General features: G+C 45.4%; 1 protein-coding gene across 1 annotated transcript; it reads left to right on the forward strand.

The window, feature by feature from the left end:
• Nucleotides 1-538: 538 nt before the first annotated feature.
• Nucleotides 539-17,699, forward strand: BAG3 (BAG cochaperone 3). Its single transcript, XM_032694174.1, has 4 exons — nt 539-757; nt 11,983-12,330; nt 14,364-14,744; nt 16,386-17,699. Exons 1-4 carry the CDS (start codon nt 587-589, stop codon nt 17,160-17,162), a joined length of 1,677 nt encoding a protein of 558 aa, XP_032550065.1. The 5' UTR covers nt 539-586; the 3' UTR covers nt 17,163-17,699.
• Nucleotides 17,700-21,860: the final 4,161 nt, after the last annotated feature.

Raw genomic sequence — 21,860 nt, forward strand, 5'->3', positions numbered from 1 at the left:
AGCAACACTATTTTTGTTATTTGTCAACTCTAAGCTCGAATTACCAGTCACGGGGCAGCGAGTTTTTGGGAGGAGCTTTGTGCTTTCTCCGGCTGCACTCGGAGTTTCCGTGCGAGCGGTGCCGGAGGGTTTCCCCAAGGATGGGCTGTGCCGTGCGGGGCTCGGGGGGCGGCCCGGCCCGGGCGGGGCAGGACGGCAGCTCCGGCAGACACATTCACCCCGCGGTGCCCGGAGAACTCCCTGCCCTGCCCGGAGAACCGGGAGCGCCGCCCCGGGACGCGCCTGGGGACGCCTGCGGGGCCGGGACGCGGCTGCGGCTCCCGGGGCGTTCCCAGGGCGCCGTTCCCGGTACCCCGGGGGTCCGCCGGGCACTGCTGGACACAACCAGAAGTTTCCAGCCGGCGGCTCCTCCGCCGTCCCCCGCCCTCCTTCTCCTCCTCCGCGTCCCGCCCCTCGTCCCTCCCCCGCCGCCGCCCCCCGCGCCGCCGTTTCCAGACAGTTCCAGCCCCGGCCCCCGCCCCCGGCCCCCGGCGGATAAAGGCGCGGGCCCGGCCCCCGCCCCGCACTGTGCCCGCACCGCCCGGCCATGAGTGCGGCCGCGCAGACCCCGCCGCCGCCGCAGATGGAGGGCAGCGCCGAGCCGCTGCCGCCCGGCTGGGAGATCAAGATCGACCCGCAGACGGGCTGGCCCTTCTTCGTGGATCACAACAGCCGCACCACCACCTGGAGCGACCCGCGCCTGCGGGCAGCGCCGCAGGTACGGCGGGACGGGGTGCCCGGGCCGGGGGTCCCGGCGGGGCTGGGGGGCACTGCGGGGTGCGGGGGCCGCGCTCCCCCCGCGCGGGGCGATGCGGGGAGGGCAGGAGCTGCCTTTTGTCTCTGACGCACTGCAGTCCCTGTTCCGTGCGTTAAATCACTCGATACCTCGGCCCTGGGGTGTTTGTTTAAAGTTGGTGAAGTCCGCCCGGATTGCCAGCGGAGAGGAGAACCTGATTTATTTTTCAGCTATGAAACAGCCCAAATAGTGAATGCCTTTAAAAAAAACAACTAAACAAAAAACCCACAAACAAAAACACCCAGTACGGACTCCGGTTAAGTTTCGTTTTTCTTCCTATTTTTTCTTTTTTTTAATTGTTTCTTCCCCCCCCCCCCCCCTTTTTTTTCTTGTCCCTGATCCCAAACTCTCCGAGCAGTTGCCCGCTCCGGTTTCGTTCCCGAAGCACGCTCAGGGAAAAGCCGCATCTCACTCCAAATATGTCCATGGAAGGAGAAACGCGGAGGGGAGAGCGGCCGGGATTTTGCCGGGGCCCTGAGGAATGACCCTTTCGGGTCAAGTAGTTCTCCGGGTTTTGGGGAATACAGCCCGTTCCTTCGGGGATTACAGCCCTCTGACCCGACAGCGCGACGGCTGCGGGCAGAAAGTGCTGGAAACTTGAGCGGAGTAGGAGTTGCCCGGTGGGAAGGCGATTCCCCCGGGGGCTCGGTGCGCTCCTCCGCGGGCAGCACCGTCTGTGCCCGGGCACGCCGGGCTGCCCGGCTCCTCTGCCCTGCCCGAATTCCCCCGGGAAGGGGCTCCGACACGTCCCGGGCGCTCCGCGGGGCTGGCCCGGAGCCCGCCGGGGAGGAGCCCGGGGGGCTGTGGAAGGACCGAGGGGCTGTGGAAGGACCGGAGGGTTGTGGAAGGACCGAGGGGCTGTAGAAGGTTGTGGAAGGGGCCGGGGGGCTGCGCAGCCCCCGGTGCGGCTTCACTGCCCGTGCGGAGCGAGGGGGCTGCGGGATGCGACAGACCCGCCGCAACTTTTTCTCTTGCAGCCTTGCGAGGCGCTCAAGAAGTGTTAATTATTTTAAGAACTTAATGTTTCTTAAAATAGTAATTGCCCGGTTTGTGAGCGCGGGCCGTGACTGAAAGCTCGGTGTGAGAGCAGCTGGCAGTGGAAAGAAAGGGACGGACTTCTCTGTCACAAATTAACCCTCTTTTCAGCTCTTTAAGTGCTAGCTCGTTTAGTCTATTCTAGTAATAATGCAGAGAGGTCTTAAGAAAATGTACTTTGCTGGTCTCAATAATCATATTATCATAGGAAAAAGCGCTTTATGTCCTCTTTGGAGGCACCATCTTCCAGCTCTAATGGGGCACCTGTTAACATTGGCTCTTATGGCAATAAAAATAATAAATAATGTGGGTTTTTATAACCATAAAACATACTTGAGAAGGAAAGTGTGCTGTTTACTCAAGGGCTTTTGTTACAGAAATACCACTTGAGACTAACCCATTTAACAGAACAGTGACATTTAAGCTGCTTTTGATAATTGTGTGAAGTGACTAGAAGTTCTCTGATGGGTCAGTTCTCTGCTTGAGAGGGTGCCTGAAACAAAGGAAATTTTCACCCTATCTCATGTGAAATTTGTGGTAATGAAAAGTGCCTCTTTTGCCAACTTGATCACAGAAAATTGCACCTGCTTTTGAACAGCTTTTGTGGGCTACACATTCCTGCTTATAGAAAGAGGTAACAAATTTTCTTGTTTGGAGAAAGTGTGTATGCTTTGGGTTTGTTCAGTGAGAGACAGAAATGCCTCCAGAGATAAATATGGAAAACTGCTGATTTTTGAGAGTTCCTGTCTAATGTTGTTCAAAGAAAAAAACCCTCCAGTTTATGGTAATAGAAACTGTGTGTAGCTCCTCTCACCCAGCCATTTGTCAGAGCACTGAGTTAAGTATATCTGCTGGAATTCATGGGCAATTCCTGAAATTTAGATTTAGTATCAGTAAATTTCATGAGGAGAGGTACTATTTAGCAACAGAATCATAGAATCAGGCCTGAGGAAACTATGTCTCTTCCTAAATAATGTTTTCTTAGCTAGGCAATGCCAAAGAAGGCAAATTACCCACTGACAGTGAATTCAAAACCCAGCAATGATTTTTGAAGACATTAGGCTTTTGTTAATACCTAAACAAGGACAAAAGCAGAGATGCAGAAGGAGAGACTAGATGGGAAGAGTTTCCTGTTTTCCTCCATTCTCAGTCTAGCTCAAATGAGAACTTGTGGTTTTTAGAAGTGATTTGAGAATGACAAAACCTGATTGCATGTGTCAGACTTCACTTACCTTCACAAGGATCAAACTTGTACTGACTTTATTGCTTCACTTTCACTGAAATCAGTGAAACTTGGTGGTTTTTTACCACCTTTAAGGTGGTCTTACACTATATCTACCAATATCTTCTCTGTGAGTATTTGTTCTCTTTCTGTAGAGATTTTTGGCAACAAAATGAAGTATTACACTGGATGTGGGCAATGAATGGAGCACAGATCTAGAGCTAACTGAGCTTTTCTAGCTGAGGCAGTATCAGAGTGAAGTCCTGGTGTTCCCAAGTGCTTGATCCTGGTCTTCTCACTTACTCCAGGCTTAACCTCAGTGTAGCCACGCTGACTGCAGCAATCTGTGCCAGAGACATAATCAGGTAAAAGTTGAAGTGGCTTCTTTGAAATTTTAACCCATGACAGAGTCATTTTAAACCAACGAAACCAGACCTTGATTTTGCATTTAACTCTGTAGTTTAGATGCATTTGTGAATTCAGCTGACTCTGTAATTTTCTCATTCAGTCTGGCCTTTTTTTACCCACATGAAGGATGGGTGTTCTTCCTCTGCATGTTTGCCTGTTCCTTGTAAGAAATCATTGCAGTATAAGCCTGAATTAGGGAGACCTTCCTGAGAAAGAGGAGAAAAATCTCTTACTGCTCCAGTGAGAAATAAGGCACAACTTTGCAAGTGACCAAAAACCACTTATTAATGAAACTTCTTGCTAAGCTAATGATTTTCTTTCAAGTGTCTGATGAGTTAACAGTAAGACATTCAAAGAGTAAGGTACAATCAATACTGTGAAGCATGTGTATACATACTTTTACTGAAAGCATATTTTCTAGCCATGTCACTCTTCCTTTTTTCCTTTGGTGGAATTACTGATTTCCTATGCTTATCTATTATTTTCTTTTGTATTAACTTGGGCCATCACAGCTCTGCATACTTCCTGCAAGATTGTCTTATAATGTTAAAACTGTTAACTCGGTGTTCACTAAAATGTGGAAAAAAATTGATTGCATTTAAAGAAGAAAACAAAAACAAGGCTTGTATAGGTATTTATTGATGCCCCTTCTACGTGTTGTTTCCCCATGCAGTAAACCCAGTGGGAAATGATGCAGCTAAAAATAGAGCAAAGGAATTGACTGTGCTGAGCTTTGCTGGACGGATATTGCAGTGATCGATAGCTCGCTGGTGCCTTGGGTTTAAGATAAAAGCTGGAGCAGCCAGGCACACAGCCATAAAAGTGATCTATGATCTATGTATTGCTTGCAACGAGGACTGCACAGGCCTGAACAAAGGGAGAAGGAGCCATCTTACCCTCCCACTGATGCTTCATTGGTGTTTGGTGAACAACTAACTACACCTAAGTTTCCATCCTCCCCCTTCCTGGCTGTTGCGGCTCTTTTCTGTCTGCTGCCCCAAATAAGCCTTAAGTCACTCAATTCTCATCTCTTTAGTGGTGAATTTATTTTTGAGCACTGACTTCTCACGTTCGAGTTGAGCGAACAATTCTTGGGAGCCCAAATTAGAAATTGCGCCGGGGGTTCAGTCCGGCCTCTCTGCAACTGCATCTCTGGCAGTGCTTCACATCAGGGGAAGGGAATGTGAGGCTGGCTTAGCTGGCAATTAAGGCTTCTCCTACCTGCAGTGTCTTACATTACTAATGCTGATGTGCACTCTGTCAGGTTAGCAAGTTAGTCACTGGGTTAAAAAGGTACTGTGTACGAAAGGCATAATGTGGAGCAGTGGCAAAATTATCAGTAGGGGATTTTTGGAGGATTGTGACTGGCTCTGTCCAGATTCCCTGCAGCTGCTCTGTGTAGTTATTTAAAGCCCCCCCCCCTTTACATGGTAAGCAGGAAGTTAGTTTATGGGGATATCAGTTAATCTGAAAACAAGAGGTGGGTCGAATCAGAAGTAAGAGGCAGGAACATGAACTCATGCTGGAGATCATGGCAGTGTCCAGGCAATCATGCAAGAGGCAAAGCAAAGGAGGTATTGCAGAGTTCTGTGGAACTCCTGGCACTGTGTGCCTCTTCTCTAAAGGACAAAGGAAGAATACTTGTGCCAGGTGGCAGCATTCTTGCCTAGGAATCATATTTTTAACACTTGTATACACAGGCAGGATTTTTCCATAATCACATGGCAAAAATAGAATTGTTCCCACTGGAACTGTGATAAGGCAGGTAACAGCCCAATATGCTGTGGGGTGTATAGACAGTATCACGCCCTAGGTAAGCTCTGTCTCCAGAGCTTTCTGGGGCATCTGTGGTCTCTCTTCATGCCAAGTTAAAGGTAAATGTAAATTAGAAGAAATGGCTTGTTCACACAGATCACGTTATTTAATTACAGGCAGAAAGAAAAATGCTGTATCTTAAATATGTTGCAGAAGCTGTTGGTTTGATTACTTTTCCTTCTTGGTTTTACAGACAGGAAAATCAGGCATGTGTTGGGTAAGTGACTTGTCTGGCATCACCCAGTAGGTCAGGTAGCACGAAAGTGTGTTTTTTATGGCTGATGGCAAAGCCTTATGATTAATAAATGAGGTGCAGTGTAGCAAGTGGTTTTAGTGTTGGAAAATTGCTGTTTAAGGAAGTGAAGTCACAGGAAATGCTGCTTGCAAAATGAGATTTTAGATGCAAATGTGGACCCTGACTATAAACTGTGAAATCCACAGCCCTCTCTTCAACCGTTATTTACTTATTCTCATTTTTTTTATGAGGCATTGTTTTGCTAATTCTTGAGACTTGTACTTTCTCCTGTATTCCAGATTTCTGGTTCACAGCTAATAGGAAGGTAGCAGGTCGACTACCTACTTCTTAAGGCAAGCAGGCAGTGAACAGGAATAACTGAATAAAGTGTGTCATTCTCATTGCCCTTGACAAGGATATCTCTGTTAGTCCTCTAAAGGGCTTTTCTTTAACCCTGCCCATTAAAGCTGACAGGGTGGGTGGTGATTCCAGCTCTCCTAAGAGTGCTCTGCTCCTTTAGCAGTCATTGCTTCTTTCTCAAACATGTTCAGTTTGGCCCATCAGGTGCTTTCTGTGCACGGGCAAACTTCCACTCCTGGGCGCAAAAGGCAGGTGATGTCATGTCAGCACTGAGGTGTTTTAGCTTCAGAATCATCTTAGTGATCAAAAGAGGACCTTTTTTGTTCCTGTAACAAGATTGATCTGCAAGATGGCCAATGTGTTTGCTCCAGGCTCTCTGTGCTGAAAAGCTTAGGATTAGGTTTCTCCTTTTGTTTCCAACAGTGTTTATTTGTTCCTGATGGCATCTCTGGCCTTCCTCAGTCCGAGCACATGTTAATGTAATACTTGGATAATACAACCCAATAATTACAAGAGGGAACAAAAGGCCTATTTGCCTACACATGTGTATGTTAGGAAATAAAAACTCAGCATTCACCAAGTGGAACATCAAAAGCAGCTTGGCCTGTAATTGGGTTACATGATGCGACTGACACGAAGTTCTACTGAGACAGCTCATGCAACTCAGCTTATTCATGCTTTCCTTCAGTCATTAGCTAATGATATCTTGCTCAAATGCCTGTGTGCTCAGTCCATATATTTAAGCACAAATTGTGAGTAAAAGGGTGAGAATGCAAAAGTCTTCAGCAGCTGAAGTTTGGAGTCAGCACTGAGAGCAGATCACTCTGCACCTTCCAATTTGTGTGGTTATCTGGGCACTGGCAATAAAACCTACTTGGTGCTAATGTTGTGCTATTAATATGTTCAAATACAAAGCACTGGTGAGAAACTTCTTAGAAATACTTGGATATGCTGATTTCTATTGATAGCAAAGCTAGTGTAGTACTTTTGCTTAGTTAACACAACAGAGAAGGAAAAAAGGTCTGGCCAGAAGTAAAATACAAATGGGTATGGAATCCAATTCTAGTGCTTAGTTTTGCCTTTCTGTGACAAAATGTTGTTGTTTTTTATGAATAGAATTGATACATCATTCTTAGATTTTAATATTGGGCACTACTGGCTTTTTTGGTTATTCATGGTAATTTCTGATAAATACATTTAAGCATGTGTGCGAAGGAAACTTGGTTGTTGTATTTCAGTCACTCATTTTAGTTATATTGTTGTATTTGGATGTGAAAGAACAGAATCATGCTATTCCCTTCTTCCTAAATATTTAGGATCTGGGTTTGATATCATGGACAGTTAGATTTTATCAGGTATTAGCATTTTCTCAGTCATTTGAGCAACTAGAATACTTCTGTTTGCATAGTACTCCACAGCAGCAGCTTACAAGTTCAGGACCACTGAAGTCAGCAGACCCTCTGTTTGCTTACAGAAAGATGTTTAATGTCTTGGCAATGTTGGTAAATTCTGTTTTTCCTTTGCTTTAGATAATATTTACAAAACAGGTGCAATTTAAATACTTGCACTGCTGCTCTGCAAGAGCTGCAGAGGTGCTACATGTGTGTATAGTACACAGATGCTTTAGAGAACTGACTTGTACTGCAAATAAATTAAGAAAAATGCAAGAGTGCAATGGCAGCAAGAATTGCTTTTAAACTTTATCTTGTAGACCGTTTTAGTATAAGGGGAATGAAAAATGTATTATGTAAGGAGTCTCAAAAGGGAGGTTCTGAGTTCAGTACAACTATTCAAGTCATCTAGCATGCACACAGAATGTTTTGACAAATTTAATTTGATTGGTACAGCCACCTGGAAAACTCCAATGGCAATTTGTTGGCATAAGCAGTGAGTGAATTTGCAGGTTTCTGTGTTTCAGTCTGGAATAACACTTGAGCAGTCACTGGGGCACACTGGGAGTTATGCCATTATCCACTCCAGATAGTGCAGCTGTATTAGGAATTCTGTTTCAACGCTGTGTTTTCTCTTGCTGTCGCTTTTTTTCCTTCCAATGGCTCGTGGTTTCAGCACTCACTTAAAATCCGGGCAAGTTGGAGGATTTTAGTGTCAGTTCTGAGCATGCCCTTCCCATGGGAAGCCAAGAGAAGGATGTAGGGGTATGAAGTGTTTTTTTCCAGTTGCACAACCCGTGCTGGCTGCACCTTTATTTATTGTGGTGATGGCCTGACAACAGAAACATCCTGGTCCCGAGAGGTGGGAGCGCTGTCATTCCCTGAGCAGAAATCCCAGCGTGGCTCAGCTGCCCCTCACAGCTGGGCCAAAACACCCCTGTTGGACTGGATGTGAGGACTCTTCCCCCAGCACCTCCCGAAATGGTGGGTTGGGTTTGAGTTCCTGGTGGTATTGCAGGCTCCCTGAAATGTAGACTGGGACTGTTGTCAAAATGTCTCAGCTGCTCGAGGGAGGTTTTTTTGCATTTTTGTGCTCCCCACTTTTTGGGGAGACTGTCTGTTAAATGTAAGTGAAGTGTGTGATCAGAGCTGGGATTGCTGCAGTGCTGGTACTCAGTCCTGCTGCTTACTGAAAATTGATTGATCCTCTGCTGCTTGTAGCTACTCTCAGCTTTGTTGTTAAGGAATTTATTGTTTCTTTAGAGGATGGCAGAGGAATTTTACTTCAGTTTGTTTTAATGCAGAAACCTGAATTGGGTTCCTGTTTTTTATGTGTAAACATTCCTTTATTACACATTTCTCTCTTTGTGCAGATTTGTGTTCAATGTGAGCTCTGGACTTTTCCATCCAGATAACATGTTTGTTAATATAACAAGCAAGAACTGTATGTGATAGAAGGCAAATAAAACCAGAAAATGTTGGGGTTTTTTTGTTTGTTTTTTTTTGTATGTGTGTGCTGGCTGTGCTCCAAAATACAAATTAAAGCATTCAGAGTGAATCCATAAATTTTTTTCTCTGTAGTGTGATGATGGGAGTTTTCCAGAGCTCGATTCCATTCCTCTCCCTTGCACACTGTCCCCAGGCACACCTGAGCTTCTCCTGCAGTGTTCCAGAACCTGTTTGTCCAGGCTGGAAATGCAGACTCCCTTGCTCAAAACAGAAGTGCTTGGGCTGAAAGCCTGGCCATGGGGGTACTGGGATCTGCTCGTACTCACTGTTGTGAAGGATTGTCACTAAAAAGGGACCCAAACCACTGGCAGCATCTCCCTGAACCCAAGGCCTTGGTAGTCTTTGGTGCAGAGTACATGGATTGCCCATGTTTGTGATTGTATGACAGTGGGAATGGAGAAAAAACGACCAGGAATGTTTAAGATGTGGTGATACAAACTGGCTAATGTAAGCAACTGTTTACAGAGTTAACTATTAATTAAGTGTTGAAGGGAACAATGTAGATCAGGAAGAGCAATTGTGATGAGAGCACCTTTTCTGAACCTGATCTCTGCCTCAGAGCTACTGATGGTGGGGAAAACAAGGACACTGCATTTGTACCTTCACTGAGGGCTGCTCCAGTATGACTGCACGGGTAAGAGGCACTGCTCTGTGGTTAGACCTGACTACAGGGCAAAAAAAACCCTGGGGCAAAGGACCAACTCTATACTAACTTTCCACAGAGGCAGCACAGGTTGTCTGAAGCTGTGAGAATATGTGAGAAGTTACAGGAGTATAGTTTATGCTGTGGCTCTTAGGAGGGCCAGTGTTTCCATTCAAAAACAAAACAACCCCAAAGACAACAACAAAAACCAACCACACCAAACCCACCCAATAAAGTGGGTGGGTAAAGTAAAACTGAAGTTTTACTTCAGGTGCAAGATGAATGGCTTGGAAAAGCAGTCCAACCTGATTTTGGTTTGGTTCTGGGCTGCTGCTTTTGTATTTCTTACCAGGGCTTAAGGTACTGTGGCAGATTTCTCAGATTGCTAGGCAGGTTCAAAACAAGGGCAGCCTCGCAGGTCTAAACGTGAAGACATGGAAGGGGAAGCCCGTGGTTGGACTCTGGGTGTGGGGGGGTGGACACTGTCCATGTTGAATCCTTGGCAATGATTTACTGTTGTGGTTTACTCCAGATGATTGGAGGTCTTATCCCCAAATGAAGCCGTTCAAAACACTGCAGACCCCCAAAATGCCCAGAGAGGAGCTGACAACTGATCCTGAGCTCTCTACACCCAAGTGGAGCGGAGCTGGTTTGCCTGACAGCCTTCTCATGTCAGGGCATCTGCAGGTGCTCCTGGCCCACCCAGCTCCTAAACCCTTCCCAGCACCGACCCTTCCCACAGAGACGCTGTAAGTGAGGGAATCTCCTTTTTATAGCAGTGGGAGCCGTGGCTGTAGGGGGATGGCTGGGGAATGCTCGGGTTACTCCGTCAGGGAGACTGTGCAGAACAGCTGGTGCAGGCCGGGCACAGAATGCCTGGAGTCAGCTCGGAGCACCAAGGTGCTTCTTCCCACTGTGGAATCACCAGTTTCCCTCCCAGCTCGCCCTGTGGACACTTGGCTCTGGCTCGGCCTCGCATTGTTGTCAGCTGAGCACACCTCACCTTTATTTTCCTGCAGATGCAGTTTGCTGACGTAACCACCCGTCCCTGCGGATCCCGGGAGAGGAGGCTCCGGGAGGGCTCTGGGTGCGGGGTTGTGCCGGTGGGAGGTGAACAAGCACATGTTTGTTGGTGCTTGGGGTTCTGAAAGCCCCTGGCCAGCCTGTGTTGAGCAGAGGAACGTGGTTTCCTGGTAGGGTGAATTTAAAATGACTCATCTGTCGGCGGTGGATCCCGGTGCAGACCTTGGCATGAGATCATCCTTGTTCTGCAGCTGGGAAAGCCAACTTCAGATTGCTGCTCCGTGCGAACTTTCTAGGCCTGGCTCTCCTCTGTGCCTCTTCCAGAATTCTCCCTTTGTGGAGGGTTTTTTAATGAGTAAAAGGAAGTGGAACATCGAGGCTCAGACTTTGAACTTGTTCCTTTCCGTGTTTTTTATCTTTATTAGTTTCCCTAAATAATAGCCTTTATTCTCTGAAGTTTCATTGCTTACAGGAATTCTCAGAAATTGCTTTTTAAGGGGATACTGTCATGTAGAAAGAACACTGATAATCTGGTTGGTAAAATAGTTAATTCCTAATGAATTGGTATATTAACACGTACAGAAGCAACATGAAATATTTTTACAGCTTAAACAACTCTTTAAAAATAGGGTTTCCAACACTTGCACCATATGTCCCCTTATTAAATTCTCCTCTTACTGAATAATGACATTACCCTCTGAATGACAGAGGTGCTTGTTATATGATCTGACTTAGAGATACATCTGGAACTTGGCCCTCACGGGGTCTCAAAATAGACTGACCGATGCAGGAAGAACTTACTAGAGGACTTGTGAAGGCTCTGAGTTACAAACCACTTCCACCCTTGCCAGGGCTTTGACATTGTCCAGTGAGCCCACTCAGACAACGCAGGGATTTTTTCATCTTGCTTTTCAGCCTTTTCCTCTTTGTTAGGCTGTCCTGTCTTCCCCTCCCCTCTCCCTCAATATTTACTGAACCGAATCCTCCCTTTGCTGGAAGTGAATATATTCTTCAGCGTGCAGCTCAGTGTGTCTTCTGTTAGCTGGGGGAAGAACAATACCAACGAGATTGTGTTTCTGATGGGATTAGTCTTCCTTGAAAATGTCCTTTCAGGTGTTATCTGTAGCACAGATGTGTTCTGAGAGGTGCTAAGGAAATGCCTCTTGAGTTGGATGAGCTCCACCTGAGGAGGGTGGGTTGGTGGCTGAAAGCTATAAATGCATGCTAAATAAGAAATCTTGTTGTAGTTAGGCAGGTATTTTAAAGCCCAAGTTAGTATTTATGAGAAGTGGGGCTAAAGGCCCCACACACGAGCAGATTTTTCAGCTTCCTCTCTTCTGCTGCCTGCGGAGTTAGCACCTGCTGTTCGCTGCCCTGCACAGGCCTGAGAGGTCTCAGCTCCTCATACACAGCTGATGCTGCTTTTAGGACAGACCTTCAGGCAGCTTTTTCTTACGGGCTTTACTGAGCTCCCAATAAACACTCTGTGATGTTTTTAACTTCCAGGAAGGCCAGTCGTCAGCAAATGGCCCATCTCGCGACAGCCCCAGGCAGCCGCCGGCAAGAGAAGGAAACATGGGATACCCCAAGCTCCGGGCCGGCTACATCCCCATTCCCGTCATCCACGAGGGCCTGGACGGCAGGCAGCAGCACCCCTGCTTCTCTGCCCCGCAGCCCGGGGCGCAGAGGTACAAGGCAGAAGCTGTGCCCAGCACGGTGCAGGCACAGCCACCGCTGCGAGGGGCCTATTCCAGCCCCGAGTCCCCCGTGCGGGGGCCGGCGGAGGCCGCCCAGGCGGATAAACAGTGTGGACAGACAACGGCAGCTGCGGCACCGGCAGCACACGGACCCGAGGTAACCGCGGCACCGCGGGCTGGCTCCGCTCTGCGCCCGCAGCCTTTGTGGCCTCAATGTCACACGGGGAGTTGATCCTTCAGAAAAGCCAGACTTGCCACGGGATTGCATTTTCCCGATGCTTTCCCAGTATTAAAATGCGAAAGTTGCGCGGTCACGGCGGCGTAAATGTGTCTGGGTTTTGTAGAGTCACCTGCTTCCATTCTGGAGTGGTTCTGCAGAGATAAATGTATGTGAAGGACTTCTGCCTCTGAGCCGGGCAGGTCCTGCAGCAGGGGAGGGGTGTTCCAGGGGTTATGCAGGTTCCCTCACAAGTGGAGGATAAGGACGAGTCTCTTGTGTTCTGCACCATGAGCCAAATTGAAGTGAACGAAGTGGGAGAGACAAAAATAAAAGTGTCCAGTCAGCGAACAACCCAGACCACTTCAGAAGTTCTTTGCTTCCTAATTTAATATTTCAGTTGTATAAAGAGTATGGATTTACATAAAAGCAGATTTGAAAGTGAATTGTAAGGTGGTTTTGTCCTTCGGTGGCATGTGAAAATATTTTCAAACTATGAACTTCTTTGAAAAAAGTCACCCTGCTTGTTCTGTGTTTCAGCTGGTAGGATTTTGGTTGGCCTGTTCTCTGTGGAGAACTAGCAAATTGGTATTCTTGTAACATATGGAAATACCAACCTCATTTTTATTCAAAGTAAGATGAGCAGGAAATTCAGCCTTCACCAAGCTGAAAACATATCAGGTCTGTAATTCAGCAGTAGTGGCATCTTGTCTGAAACTTATTTGGAGTCTGAACAATGTAATTAAAATCCTGTTGGCAGGTTTCTCAGCTGTCTTGACTAACGATGCCTTGTCCATGCAGCACCAGGACAAGAGGCCCAGCTTTTCCTGCTTCCAAGCTTTGTGTTGTCTGCAGAGTGGCTTCAGGAATGTGTCTTCTGTGCCACTTACTGAAGTCCTCAGAGATAACCAGAGAGGACTCAGAAGCTGATGTGACAAACTTAGGCGGTGCAGTGATGGTGCCAGCTGAGCAGAGCCTGTGTTGGTGACTGCAAGCTGTGTGTCAGCAAGGCCAGCAGTAGTGCCAGTGCTGGGGGCTATAATGCAAACCAGTAGTTGTTTATTTAGGGTTGCTGTTTCATGGGCAGCTGAGCGTTCACCAGCACCAAAAGAGGGGTCTTGTTCCCCTTCTCTCCTGCCTTGCCTGCCCTTCTCTTGCCTTCTGGCGGTGTTGTCCTGCCCTCTCTTCTGCCAGCTCCAGTCTGACCTGGCCTTTCACTGAGCTGTGTCACACACCCAGAAGGGAATCAGCTGCTGGAGCTGCTGCAGAGTGGGTGAGGGGATGGACTGGCAGAGCAGGAGGTGGGAGGCAGCTGGGAACAAACTGCAGACCCACAACCTTGAACATGCTGAGAACTGGATTCTGCAGCAGCTCAGCCCAGTGCTTGTTTCTAACAGCAGGTCTAACCTAGTGCAGCTCCTGCTGCTGGTGCCAAGGGGTTGAGGTGCTGGAAGGTCCAGGAGAAGAGGGGAAGAAGGGGCATTAGCCATATGTGTATTGCCATAGCCTGATACCAGATTAGTGATATGCTTTATAAAAACCCCAACAAAATATACAGAATCTGTTAGTGTGAGTGGGATCAGAAGTCAAAACGCTGTGTGCCTCTGTTAGGGTTTGATTTTTGTCTCCAGCTTAGAATTTGTTTGCTTAGCTTAATTTACCTCAAATTTGACAGGTTTAGACAGGAACAGCCAAGCAAAAGCAGCAAACGTTCTGACTGAGCATCCACTCCCTGCTCATTTGAGGGCTGGGAATGCTGTAGCTCAGGTTTCTACTTGTTATAATGATGCTCTCAAACTTCTGTGGTTTGTCTAGCGAGGCCCTTGGCCAAAAAACCAGGGAAATGGAGCCCTTGCATGCCGGAAACACAAGTTCAGTTTCTATGATGACTGTCTCCTTTTCTCTTTGAAAATGAAAAGTATTGTGAGCACAAAATGGTTAAAATGTACTAATGGATTTTGTTTTCATGGCAGCCTCAACCTCCTGGAGCATCTGATTCTCCAACCGTTTCCTCTCAGTCCTCTGGCAGACCCAATGCGGGAAGCCATCAGCTTCCTCGTGGTTATATTCCAATTCCTGTGATCCACGAAAATCTCCCCCGTCAGCCCACACAAGCCTACCACCAGGCCCAGAAGACACACTACCCTGCCCAGCAGAGCGAGTTCCAAGCCCACCAGCCGGTGTTCCACAAGATCCAGCCCGAGGAGAGGGAGCCCAAGGCGCCGCGGGCGCAGTCTCCGTTCAGGGTGGCTCAAAGAGGCTCTTCGAGTCGGGAGAGTTCACCAGCCAGAGTTACCACCCAGATCCAGCCCCCAGCTCCCATCAGAGTGCAGACAGTTGTAGACAGACCCCAGGTACGTAGAGCTGGGAAGGGAATCACTTCCCAGGGACTTTAGGCTAGAGCTGGAAAATGAGCTTGTACTAACACATACATGAAAGCACGTAAAGCAGCCTCATTTCTAGATTTAAACAGACTGGGAGATACTGAGATTAGCATTGGGAGATACTGAGATTAGCATGAGCAACAAGTTGCCTTTCCACCTCTCAGGACTGTGGAGTCTTTGGATCACTGAAATGTGATTTCAGACATGATTTGATCTTCTCTCGTCAGAGTATAATTTGGTGTAATTACACTGAGGTCACTGATGTTTCATTATGTTTATGAGAAGAAAATCAGGTCCATGGGATTTGTGACATCTATGTAAATATACTTCACAGATGTCTCAGAGCCATTTAGGGATAGCATCAGATGCACAAAATCATTTTAGCTATGAAGAAAAAGGATCAGCAAAATCTAGTCTTAGAAGCATGCTCTTGGTTGTAGAACCTGTTGCTCATTGAACACTTTTTCCATGTTAAAATTCTTACTAAAACTACAGTTAAAGACTACTGGGAATTAGACAGCTATGAGTGTGTGGAAGTGGGTGTGTACAAGCCTTGATTTCCTCTCTGGAGAGAAAAATGAGAGGAGCAGAATTAGGTTAATATATTTATTTGAAAACCCATGTGCTAGGACAGAACAAGGAAGACTTCAGGTTAAATAGCATATTTTAGGTCATAGTGCTAATTTATTTTTGTGGGTGAGAGTTTGTGCTCCCTACTCAATTTTTATGTTCAATGGGTAAAGCAGTAAGAGGTTGTTAGTGCAGGCCACTTACTTATTTGGTTTAAATAACATATAGATACTTTAGATATAAATATAAATATTATATAGAAAATATAGATATTTCAGCCATCTAAATCCACGAGAGCTGGATTTGGCATCTTTCAAAATCCCTGTATATGTGCACAAACAAGTAAAGGAGGTGTCAGGGAAAGGAAAACACAGATCTCACAAAGTGCAGTTTTCTGCTAAGATTTCAAAACTAATCTCAATTTCAAGAGGTTTCTGATTTGATGCCATAGATCTGGAGTAATCCCAAGGATTGTCCCTAATCACTCCAGTGTAATAAGATTGACACAGTAACCTCTGCATGTAAATACGCTAAAGATAAAATCGGTAAAAATAAGCACTGGCAAAAAAAAAGGAATGCCCTGAGAATAGGAACAGGATGAGAATAGCCTGAAATGGGACTAAAACTCAAAGTAATTGGCTTTTCAAGAAGAAAGGTGAGCTCTCAATTATTGACCCACAGGATGAAATCTTGACTGTACTGCTGTCAGCTGCAAAAGATCTTACTGACTTCAGTCAGATCCTGTCTTACAGAACTGCTCATGGGGCTGATTTTATTGAGCACAGGCAGGATTTGGAGTATTGAAGTTTAATGTTTGTGAGAGCTGATTTGTGCCTGTAGTCTGCAACAGCTTGAAAATGCTTTCCAGCACAGTGCTGTTTTTGAAAACAGTAAAATTCAGCAGTGCACAAGAATGATTAATCATCTCGTGTGTGAAAGTGGCACTGCTAGGAGGACAGAAAACTGGGGGTTAGGTTACTTGTTCTTTAGAAGGAAATAAGGAGCTTTGTGTCTCAACACAAAACTTGCCTTGCTCACCAGGTTTCTCAGCAACAAGTCCCTCCTCAAGAGCCACCAAGAGCACCCCCTGCGCCTGAAATGAAGCCTGAGAACAAGGCAGCCCCACCGCCCGAACCCGAGGCACCGTCAACATATATCCCAATTCAGGTCACCCACCAAGAACCAGATCCTAAACTACCACCCCAGAAGCCTCCAGCCATGGCAGAGAAAGCTGAGAAAAAGGCTCCTCCCCCTGCTAAGGTTGCTCCCCCACAGGAAAGGCCTCCTCCTGAAGAAGCGCCACCGCCAGCGCCGCCAAAGACGATGGAAACAGGAGAACCTCCAAAGCATCCTGGTGTTTTGAAAGTGGAAGCAATCCTGGAGAAAGTACAAATGCTTGAGCAGGCAGTCGACTCCTTTGAAGGCAAGAAAACTGACAAAAAATACTTGATGATTGAAGAGTATTTGACCAAAGAGTTGCTAGCCCTAGACTCAGTGGACCCTGAGGGTCGTGCGGATGTGCGCCAGGCCAGGAGAGATGGTGTAAGGAAGGTCCAGACCATTTTGGAAAAACTTGAACAGAAAGCAGAAGATGTCCCAGAACCTGTTGATGGACTTCAGCCAAATTGTCCAGAGCCTAAGCCACCACAGGAAATCATGGAGATTGAACCTGTGGTAGTCAAGAGTAAGGGAGATACCAGTAATAAAAATGCTAAAGAGGAAACCAAAATGGAAAGACATCAGCCTGAAACTAAGGAAGAAGTGTTTACCAATCTGGCTACTACGACAAACACATCTAATAACCCAACTGAACCATAGCTATGTGCTGAAATCCAAATCTCTCAGACTTTATAACTTAAAGTGTGTTTAAGTGAATTTTAAGTTGCATGCATTTCCGGAGCTCTTTTCAACTGGTTTTAATCAACGTAGCAGCTTGGGACACAGTAAACACTTTGTGGGGAAAGGAGGGAGCTAGAAAGAACGTAATGCATTTATCCTTTATTCTTACACTATATAAAAGACATGTTTCAAAAACAAACCCTGTACATTAATTGCTTTTAGATCAGCTGAGTGGGAAAAAAAACCAAACTACTTCAGGGTTAATATTGATGCGTGTTGTTTAGGGTGTATTCTTTTGCAGGTGATTTTTGTAAAATCAGTGGCCTGCATTGTCAGAATACCAGTCCTCTTATAAGTATAGCCACTCTTAACAGTAATGTTTTTATTTTTAATGTTCACAGTTGGGCACTTTAAGTAATGATGGATAGAAAGCGTGTAAGAAACTGTAGGGATATTTATATGTGTGCAGGACTTCAATGCTATATTTTAAGAGGGAAATAAAATGATATGGAAGCCTAATTTAGTCTTGTGATTTTATAAGGTGGAAATGTAAAGGCAGTAGTTGGATTTAAAAACACTCTCTAAACACAGAGATTTGTTAGAGCAGCGTTGTAGTTGAAGTCTGACAACTGTTTTCTCACCAAGACCAAAATGTGTCTTTCCTCATTCACTTCCTCCCTTTTGATGTTGTTGCTGTATCCCATCTATGGATTCAGGAAGAAATTTGGCTTAGCATTTGCCTCTCTCCCCAGGAGTCACCATGTAACAGAAATGTTTATAACGTTGAGATCTGTATCTACTGCAGTTGTCTTACAGAAATTTACAGTATCCTAACTTCTTCTGCAGAGTCATTAATTGTTTATTAACAGTATTTCTGAATTTCCAACCAGACACACTCTGTGTTTATAGGCCCAATATGATTCCTCTCATTTTGTGAACAGTTTAAGCAATACTTTGTTCTAAGTGATTAGAGACTTACACTTAAAGAAGGGCCATAAGACCTACTTCAGGTACATCCATGTCAAATGAAAGCAGAGTCAGACCAGTGCAGAAGGGGTGCAGGGAGGAGGGGCTCCTAACCAAACCCCAGAAGTTACCCTTGATTTGCATTTGTAAAATTAACAAATCTTTTTTTACCCGACAGCAGGTTTACAGTGTAGGAGGGAAACTTCAATATAGCTGCTCAAGGCAATTGATTATTTACTGAACTCTGCTCTGAATCATGAAAATGGATTGGAAATTGGGTTTAAACCCATCTGAAAAATCTCTTTTTAAGAGGCAGTTTGAGAGTCAATGAGAACTGTCACTATTTTAAAATAACATGTAAACTGTAGTGCAGCGTGTGTTTTTGAAGTAACAGTGTGACTGTGAACTGTCTGCTTAGTTGTAGGTAGAAGGGTGATGTTTCTTTTAGTTTCATTTTGATGGTCAACATCATCAAGTAAGAATACACAATGTCTTGTAGCCTTTTGGCTCCCCCAGCTTTGGGAGCAGCATTGTAGGCATTCTAGTGAAGAGGTGTGAAAGTTCATCTGCCTGCATGATTCTTGCATGAACTCACTTCAGTGACATATTGCTCAGGCAGGATTACATTTCAGTTGAGGACACACATCCCTGACATCATGTAACAAAAATATTTAAATCGAGGAAAATCAGCTCTGGGTTTTTAGAACTGAGCTCTAAGGGAGGCCTGGGAGGCACGAGGCCCTGTCTCTGTATGGTTTTGTTTAGTAGTCCACTAAAACAATCCAGATTAAAACCACCTCATTAGCTGAGGTGGCACTGTACAAATTAAGATTATAGTCTTAAAAATGTACTATTTACAGGAAGTTAAACAGGTGCTAGCTTTTTAAACATGTCATCTGCTGCTAATGGAGCCTGATTCATGTTATACTATTCCTTGTTAGTCAGAGTAGGTGGAGTCAAATGTAATTACAACTGATGGGGTTCTTTTTAAGAAGCAAAGCTGGAGGTAGAGCTACACTCTGCCAAGTGGCACTTTAAAAGTTGGTCATTAAAGTCAGTGATACTCCTGCAGAATTAGGTACAACTCAAAATGAGTGAGGTTTCATGATCTGGCCTAATAAGGGAAAGTACATTTGGCTGCCCTGGAGCTGCTGGGCTGGGAGACTGCTGCTCTGAGTCATAGTCTCTCTTTGTTTCCTCTGTTGCTCAAGACTAAACTGTGCCCAGTCCAGCATATATGTCTTGACACATCAGCATAGCTATGAATTCTGCATAAGGGCTGGGAGGAGGGAGTAGCCAAGGAGGAAGCAGCTGAAGATTCCCACCCATTCCCTGTAAGCTCCTGCCCTATTCCTTGCAGAGCCTGTTTGCTTCCTGGCGTTGGTACCAATGCTGGGGGGAGCTGGCAGAGGACAGGAAGGAGATTCTTCATTAACTTGCATTTCTGCAGTGTGGTGCTGGCTGGTCTGTGGCTTGAGCCTGGGTAACTTGGCTTTGAAACTCAGGTAGAAAGTACTCAGGGTTTTAATGCTCACAGTAAGAGTTCTGTTCCATCACATTACTTTTCACATACAGCTGTGTGCAGCAAAAAGCAAATGTACTGCTGAAAGCAAGATGCTCAAATTCAAGGTGCAATTGCAGTAGCCATTTCAAAAAAATCGACTAAATGTCAAGCAATTAATTTATTCAAGAGGCAAACAATCCCCAAGTCAGTGAGAGGCACTGTTTCAGCTCATTTGCAAGTAGCAAGAGGGGTATGAAAAGCCTGTACACGGAAGCACAGTGAAAGCTTAGGCTATTTTCTGAGTGCACTATCTTGTCCAGCTTGTGATATTTTAAATGCCACTAGTGGCCTGTTCTCTATATTTAAACTCTCCCAGCAGCAAGGCATTGTGTTTCCTATAAATATAGCATTTTGACTATTTATTTACACACAGCCAAATCATGCCCTGCCCTGAGGAAGGGGCAGCAGCAGTTACATTGCCCCCCAGAGCATGCTGAGACAACTGTGTACTCTGGTGTCTGATTCCTCCCTTTTTCCAAGGGGAGGTACAAGCTCTCTATGTGGGATATCTTTTACCTCCACCTTTCTGTTGGCTTAGCTGTATTTGCAGACAAGCTGGGGAAGGAATGGAGAACAAATCAAACTCCACCCAGAGGACAGGAAAGCAGCAGAACAGTGTGTAGAGGCAGGTCATGCCCCTGCACTCCAGTAGCAAGGTAAGGCAGCCTAGGAAAGCCCTTGTATCCTGGGAAAGCTCAGGATCCTCAGGAAGAATATATCATGGAACATCTCAAACTGGTAGTTGAAATAATAATAATAAAAAAAAGCTTCTGGTGGCTGGCACATAGCTGCTGAAGAGGACAAATCTCCATCAAGGTATGTTTGTGGCAAGGTTTTAATTTGTTGGGGTTTCAATCTCCCTCCTTAGATGTGCATGCATTGATCTTTTTAAATATAGAAGGCACTACTGCATCCTGGACTTAAATAAGACAGAAACATGAGGGCAATATGGGCTGAGACCAGAGGACTGGTTATGGGAAATAATATCCATGCTTTTGGTCCTGTTGCATCCAAGAAATAAAATGCAGGTGTACCAGCAAAGGAATTTAAATGCTGTGAATGTTTAATATTATATAAATCTCCAGGTTTGTTAGAAAAGCTATCAGTACCACAGTTGTTCTGACAGAAACAAATCCAGCCCTTTTGGGCCACAGGGGTAAAGGAAACCTTTAGAAATAACTAATCTGAGCTCAGTGCTTGCTGCAAAATACAGATTTAAGCCAGAAGTTAACCATGCAAAATACCATTTCCTGAAGCCTTACCATAAAATATTAAAACTCAACCCCCAAATTTCTCTGGATATATATATAATATTGTCATTAATGACATGTGAACACAATCATTTTAGCAATAGATACAATGATTTTATTGGCACTTTCACCTATTTTTGTGGCTAGAAGCATTCTAATGGTACAGGAGAGCCAAATGAACAAGTGTGTTTATTTTTCACTTAAGGTAAAGCATTTGTTTAAAGATAAATGGGTGACACTGAGGTCCATTAGCCTTTGTGCTGGATAATTTGGGTTTCCAAGCTCAGTATTGTGTGTGGTAGCAGTCTCCACACCAGGAACCATGCTGTGTAACACTAGAGACCAATGTAATTTTATGCCAGCCCCTGCCACCCAAGGCAAGAGTTATTTTAAGATGGGCAAGAAGTTGGTTACAAAGCAGGGGAACATAGCAATTCTCAGTCAAATACCTTTCCAGAATTTATAAATAAGCAATTTTAAAAAACAAAGAGGCTAGTTCAGTTGTTTCCTGCTGGAATTTCCACTGGAATTTCCACTGCTGTCTCCAGAAGCTGGAAATCTACACCAAAGGAACAGGCCCAGCTTTAGTTTCCATATGTCCTTGCCCCAGCAAACTGCAGGGCAAGCAGAAGTGGAGGATTTAATGTTACATTTCAGATTATAAGGAGAAAAGTGCACTTGCCACATGTGTTTCAGGAAATAGTTTCAAAGGGCACTGAGCTGTGGAGACACAATTCATGTGTCAGAATTAAACATGGAATATGGGGCTCTCTATCTCCACTTCTTTACATTTGACCTCTATTCAAGGAATGTGCAATGTTCTCTGACATGTTCACAACAAATACAGAGTAGAGTTTGCACTACTGGATAACATTGTTGGAAGTCTTGATAAAAAGG

The sequence above is a fragment of the Chiroxiphia lanceolata genome, chromosome 8 (genome assembly GCF_009829145.1).
Source record: "Chiroxiphia lanceolata isolate bChiLan1 chromosome 8, bChiLan1.pri, whole genome shotgun sequence".
In the NCBI taxonomy this organism is placed as follows: domain Eukaryota; kingdom Metazoa; phylum Chordata; class Aves; order Passeriformes; family Pipridae; genus Chiroxiphia; species Chiroxiphia lanceolata.

Coding starts and splice junctions, on each gene's coding strand:
- BAG3 (XM_032694174.1), top strand. CDS start 587: ATGAGTGCGGCCGCGCAGACCCCGCCGCCGCCGCAGATGGAGGGCAGC. Junction 758..11,982: donor GCCTGCGGGCAGCGCCGCAG/GTACGGCGGGAC, acceptor TTTAACTTCCAG/GAAGGCCAGTCGTCAGCAAA. Junction 14,745..16,385: donor CAGTTGTAGACAGACCCCAG/GTACGTAGAGCT, acceptor CTTGCTCACCAG/GTTTCTCAGCAACAAGTCCC.